The sequence below is a fragment of the Sinocyclocheilus grahami genome, unplaced genomic scaffold (genome assembly GCF_001515645.1).
Source record: "Sinocyclocheilus grahami isolate Dianchi unplaced genomic scaffold, SAMN03320097.WGS_v1.1 scaffold1874.1, whole genome shotgun sequence".
NCBI classification, from domain to species: domain Eukaryota; kingdom Metazoa; phylum Chordata; class Actinopteri; order Cypriniformes; family Cyprinidae; genus Sinocyclocheilus; species Sinocyclocheilus grahami.
The window spans coordinates 119,267-125,658 of record NW_015507053.1 but is presented as its reverse complement, the minus strand read 5'-3'; the positions used below and the strand labels follow the sequence as shown (position 1 = coordinate 125,658).

The window sequence follows — 6,392 nt, the reverse complement described above, 5'->3', positions numbered from 1 at the left end:
TGTGAGAGTGTGTGTGTGAGTGTGTGAGAGAGAGTGTGAGTGTGTGAGAGAGTGTGTGTGAGAGAGTGTGTGTGTGTGTGTGTGGGTGTGAGAGTGAGGGAGTGTGTGAGAGAGAGTGTGTGTGTGAGTGTGTTGGCTGTTTTGTCATTTTGTCTGTTTTGCAGCACAGAGTAAAAGCCCCAACAGACCTGTTCTGTTTTTGTTAAATATAGTGGATTGAAAAAGTACAATATAAAGTAACAGTTTCCCAAAATAAGTGCAGATGCATGAAAAATGTACTTAAGTACAGTAATGAAGTAAAAATACCCTTTATAAAAACACTAATTATTATTATTCATTTAGAAACTACTCAAATATTTAGAGTTTTCATGTTTGAAAATGACCATTCCCAGAATTCCAGTCGATGTTATAATCACTTTATTATTATTTTAGCAGGAGGAAGACTCTTAGTGAGACTCGAGGAGAGCGTCCATCAAACGCTCGATGGTGTCTGTAGAACAGAAATCAGTGAAGACAGCACATGGTGCTCTACAAGCTTAAACTCTGAAACAACGAACACGTGTCTGTATGGAGTGATGGGCAGAAACACAATAATATTGCAGGACTGATGTGGTTCATGCCGACGCCGTCGTCTTCTCTTTGTAGCTGGCCATCATCTTCTTGATCTCGGCGATGGCTAAGCCTGGATTCAAACCCTGCGGGACGAGAAGCGCATCAGAAACACACATCAGCAGCTCAAAGGTCTGGTGACTCTGGTGCGTGCGTCTGACCTTCGGGCAGGTTCTGGTGCAGTTCATGATGGTGTGGCAGCGGTACAGAGAGAAGGGGTCCTGGAGCTTGGAGAGCCTCTCCTCGGTGTAATCATCACGAGAGTCGATCATCCAGCGGTACGCCTGCAGCACAGCACAGAAGAACGTTTCGTGTAATGTAACGTTTGTTAAAATGTTGCTACTTTGTTTCAGAACAGTCAGAGAACATTGAAAAGTAACGTTCCCAGTAATGTTTACAAAATTATCCAATGGAATGTTTCCTAACTACACGACGATCAAATACCACAGCCAATCAGAAGCGTGCGTGGGCGGAGCCTCCCTGGACGGTTCTAATCTAATTCATGAATATTAAACCCTTTTAACATTATTAAACGTACTGAGTGGCTGATAACATCTTTGTTATGGACAACACTTGTTGGTTAGCATGGTTTTATCGTACATCTTTGCTTTATCTTCAAACTATCTGTTGTTGCTTTCAGTATGGCTATAAATGTCACGCAAAATGATATTCAAACTCATATTAGAGACGTTTCGCTTTGAATAAAGCACACTGAGATGATCACAGTCGTGTAGTTTGAATGTTGTTGCTCCAGTCGCGGAAACCGTTTCTAAAATAGAAATATCACGTGTCGCGGCTGGTTAGGACAAAAACTGAATTATGGACTCATTTAGGCAACGGTTTGAAGTTAAAAGCGTCTTAATGCTGGATGTGTCTCCGCTTTCGTCTTCTCCGGATGTGGACTGATGACTGGAGAGCTGTGGATTACTGTGATGTTTCTATCAGCTCTCGTTCTGACGGCACCCATTCACTCACTGCAGGGTTTCATATTTAACGCATATTCTGTGGTGGACAAGGCCTATATGTTATTTTTGCAAAGGTCCTCAAGGCTGTTATACAGTGCTAAGAATATCATTAGAAGAAACACAAAACATATTGCATAATGAAAAAGTGCACTGAGTTCATTCAGTCGTGTTTGACGATCACTAAACAGCTGTCATGAAAACACACTTCCTGTAGGATCAACTTGATTTCATTAAATTCTTAATTTTCTATTTTAAAAAGCTAAATGGGAGCAAAAGTCTGGAGATGCAAATATTTTCCCAAACTCTGCTTTCTTTTTTCCAAACAGTGCGACTCTTCTGACCTGCATGAGGACGGCTGGACCCAGATACTTGTCTCCGTTCCACCAGTAGCTCGGACAGCTGGTGCTGCAGCAGGCACAGAGGATACACTCGTACAGACCGTCCTGACGGAGACACACACACACACACGTTACACACACACACGTTACACACACACACGTTACACACACACACACACACACACACACACACACGTTACACACACACACACACACACGTTACACACACGTTACACACACACACACGTTACACACACACACGTTACACACACACTCACTCTCTCCCTCTCTCTCTCTCTCTCACACACACACACACACACTCACTCACTCTCTCCCTCTCTCTCTCTCTCTCACACACACACACACACACACACTCACTCACTCACTCACTCACACTCTCTCTCTCTCTCTCACACACGTGTCGGTTACTCTACCAGTTTCTGCCGGTCCTCCACGCTCTGCAGGTACTGCTGCTGTCCCTGTCTGGACTCGTCCTTCTTCTTCAGGTACGGCTCGATGGACTTGTACTGAGCGTAGAAGTTGCTCATGTCCTGCAGGAGACAGACAGCGTTCACACTAGCGCTGGGCGATAAATCCATAACGATGTATAGTTGTTCCAGATAAAACCATAACAAGAGTTTGATATAATGGCTACGTGCCAAAAGCGGAAGGAAACAGCGCGACTCGACTGACGCTAGAGGTGAGCAATATTGATAAAAATGATGATATAACGATAACGATAATTAGACGATATTCTGCTGAGTGTGTTATTGTGCTGTTATCTTAACTACCATGAACAGTTACTATGATATACTTCATATTCTGTGTGATGGTTATAGAAATTTATCTTTTCCAATAGGTTTAAATTGATTTGTACCTTTATAAAGCCATTTTTGTGAAAGTTTGCATGATCAGTGATACATTTAATCAGTGAATTAGAAGAATAAGACATTTGGGCTGTTACCAGGCAAATTAAATCCGTTTGAACAGAATTAATTCATCTTTGCAGAAGTTGCATCTGAAGTACACACTGTTTAATGCAGCGCTTTAAATGTGAAATTAAAGCCGCCAGTAGGTGGCAGCAAGTCACTGTTAATAAGTGAGTCACTGTGACTGAACCGAATCATTTAAACGAGTGATTCATTCAGGAACGAATCACCGTCATGTTGCTCAGAGACACAAAACAGAGCTGTGGCTGTGTTTGGAGTTATTTTAGTTGTTGAAATAGTGCAAAAACAGGCAATATGGCGTCTAAAACGTGCTGTAAGTCTCTTAATATTAACTTGTTTATTGAGATGCTGTAAAAAATCAGTATCACATTTGTAATCATGGTAATATTTGGAGAAAAACAGCACTCTGTGTGATGTTGATTAACTTTATGAAATGATATAAATGTACATATTTTGTACTTGAATCTTGTGATCATTGTAAATGTATTTTATTAGATTGAATCAAGCAGCTAAAGTAGAAAAAGTTATGGTGATATCAGTATCACATTTGTAATCATGGTAATATTTGTAGAAAAAACAGCACTCTGTGTGATGTTGATTAACTTTATGAAATGATATAAATGTACATATTTTGTACTTGAATCTTGTGATCATTGTAAATGTATTTTATTAGATTGAATCAAGCAGCTAAAGTAGAAAAAGTTATGGTGATAATTTCTTGTCCTGCGGCTTGGTACTCACCGGCACCAGGTCTTTGACCACATACATGTGCGGCAGCGGGTAGATCTTCGACACCTTGCTGGTGTTAGTGTCGATCTTGTTCAGACACGCCAGAGTGTTTCCACCGTTGATATTCATCGCGCAAGACCCGCAGATTCCTGCAGACAGAACCGGTTCAGAACCGACACCGCAACAGAACCGGCACCGCAGCGGAACCGGCTCAGACCCGACACCGCAACAGAACCAGCACCGCAGCGGAACCGGCTCAGACCCGACACCGCAGCAGAACCGGCTCAGAACCGACACCGCAGCGGAACCGGCTCAGACCCGACACCGCAGCAGAACCGGCTCACACAGAAGCAGGTTTTAATCTCCCCCTCTCTGCAGGAGCGTCTGAAGGTCAGCGTGCTGTCCATCTTGTTCTTAATCTTGATGAGCGCGTCCAGAACCATCGGCCCGCAGGTGTTCAGGTCGATCTCGTACGTCTGCATGCGAGGCTTGTCTCCGGCGCGGTCCGGGTCCCAGCGGTAGATCTGGAAGCTCTTGATTCTGGGCTGAACCGCGGACGCCGTCTGCACGAACCGCACCGCCTGACCAATCAGAACACAGACGCTGACCAATCAGAACACAGACGCTGACCAATCAGAACACAGACGCTGACCTCTAGTGCTCACAGACGGAACTACACCCTGACAGTGACTAAACCACACTCCACACTAATGAAATATTGTGCATGATAGCTGAAATATGAGATGGCACATCCCAGAGAGCCCAGGTAAAGCTCTGGAAAGCATCTGCTGTGTACAAACATCTGACAGACGTCTCCAAGAAGTCAGTTTTACATCATAAACATCTGACAGGAGGCGTCCTGTAGCTGTACAGATGAGCAAACACTCTAAACACGTGTCAGAGATGTGCGTGTGCTGCATTAGTGCGCAAATCATCACTGAACAATACAAAACCATCATAAAGCACAATCTCGTCTGGACTTGGGTTTCTGAAGCAGCAACACACCGCGGACATCATCTCCTCCAACAGCCCACAATGCACCGCGTCTCAAAGAAACACGCGCAGCTGCCTGTTGAGGCGGATAAAGACCTCGAATGCTGTGCACTAGGTAGGGAGCTGCGCTAGGTTTTGAAACGCAGCCCGTGATTATTGCTCGCATTATTAGATGAGTGTCTTTCTTAGTCATTAAGTACATTTAATAATGAATAACAAATGATATAAAAGCATTAGATATCGTACTTTTATTTTGTCCCTCTCGCATGACCCGGAATCTTCACCGGCACAGACCCGACACCGCAGCGGAACCGGCTCAGAACCGACACCGCAGCGGAACCGGCTCACACACAAGCGGGTTTATCATCTCACCCTCTCTGCAGGAGCGTCTGAAGGTCAGTGTGCCGTCCATCTCGTTCTTGATCTTGATGAGCGCGTCCAGAACCATCGGCCCGCAGGTGTTCAGGTCGATCTCGTACGTCTGCATGCGAGGCTTGTCTCCGGCGCGGTCCGGGTCCCAGCGGTAGATCTGGAAGCTCTTGATTCTGGGCTGAACCGCGGACGCCGTCTGCACGAACCGCACCGCCTGACCAATCAGAACACAGACGCTGACCAATCAGAACACAGACGCTGTTTTAGCTGTGCTTTTCAGAACATTACAATCTAAAGTCAGATTACTTTCTCTCAAGTAACTAGTAAAGTAACGGATTACTTTAGTTCAGAAGGAACTATCAGAGTTACTTAGTTTCTCCATGTGTTGAGTGACAGCTCTGGTGTTGCCATGGTGACAGAAATCAGGAGTGAGTGCAGAGTGTTGTGTGTGAACATGATCTTACTGTAGCCCTAGACTCAATATCAACATGTGTTTACTCATCTCACTGCACACAAACACATTCAGTGCTCCTCACAATTAATACAAACAGTCCAATGCAAACTCAGAATATTACACAAAGCTGCAATAATTAAATGTGTTAAATAAGACTAATATCATTTATGTATTTAATCCCATTTTATTAACCAGTGTGTTTGCTGCTGACCTTCGATGATCCAGTTCAGCCGTAATAAGCAGAAATAACACGTTTGTGTTTGATTTGAGTTATTGCTGAATAGTGCTGAACGTTCTTCTGCTGCTCATATTCTTCATGTAGTTAGTTTGAGCGGCGCCCTCTACTGTACAGACCAGACTTTACACTTCCTTCAGCCTGAGGCGCATTCACTTCACTTCTGCTGCCAGAGAGTATTTACATTTCTGAAATAACTTTTTATATTAAAAACAAACAAGCAAGCAAGCCCCGCCCAGATTTAAAGAGTAACGTAACGCATTACTTTCCATAAAAATTAACTAAGTAACATAACTAGTTGATTTTTTAGGGAGTAACGCAACATTGTAACGCATTAGTTTGAAGTAGCTTTCCTCATCACTGCTGGTTATGGTGTGTGTTTTTCGCAGCATTTCCGCGGCAGGAAGAACCGCTGCTACAGTCTGGCGGTGCGTGCCGTGCGCAGGGCGTTCGTCTACGCCAGCAAAGCTCGGAAAGTCAAGCGACACAGCATGAGACAGGTACGACACGGGTCATGTGACCTCACACCTGTCAGTCACGGGCTCTGAGCTCTAACACACATCTGTGTCACAGCTGTGGATCCAGCGCATCGCAGCCGCCAGCAGAGAGCAGCACATGAAGTACCCCGCACTCATACACAACCTGCTGAAGGTGAGGGACCTCACAGCTAGCTCTCACGAGTGTGTGTGAGTGTGTGTGTGTGTGAGTGTGTGAGAGTGAGTGAGTGTGTGTGTGTGTGTGTGTGTG

The 6,392-nt window shown here is 44.6% G+C and overlaps 2 protein-coding genes across 2 annotated transcripts; one reads left to right on the top strand and one right to left on the bottom strand.

Moving 5' to 3' along the window:
- Nucleotides 1-400: 400 nt before the first annotated feature.
- Nucleotides 401-5,478, bottom strand: sdhb (succinate dehydrogenase complex, subunit B, iron sulfur (Ip)). The gene is made up of 7 exons (XM_016259583.1): nucleotides 5,471-5,478; nucleotides 4,957-5,192; nucleotides 3,604-3,740; nucleotides 2,347-2,463; nucleotides 1,916-2,017; nucleotides 771-893; nucleotides 401-695 (listed from the first exon to the last, which is right to left on the bottom strand). Exons 1-7 carry the CDS (start codon nucleotides 5,476-5,478, stop codon nucleotides 615-617), a joined length of 804 nt encoding a protein of 267 aa, XP_016115069.1. The 3' UTR covers nucleotides 401-614.
- A 148-nt stretch (nucleotides 5,479-5,626) lies between these two features.
- On the top strand, nucleotides 5,627-6,358 carry mrpl20 (mitochondrial ribosomal protein L20). Its single transcript, XM_016259582.1, has 3 exons — nucleotides 5,627-5,642; nucleotides 5,994-6,145; nucleotides 6,219-6,358. The coding sequence occupies exons 1-3, from the start codon at nucleotides 5,627-5,629 to the stop codon at nucleotides 6,333-6,335; spliced, it is 285 nt and encodes a 94-aa protein (XP_016115068.1). The 3' UTR covers nucleotides 6,336-6,358.
- The last annotated feature ends 34 nt before the right edge of the window (nucleotides 6,359-6,392 follow it).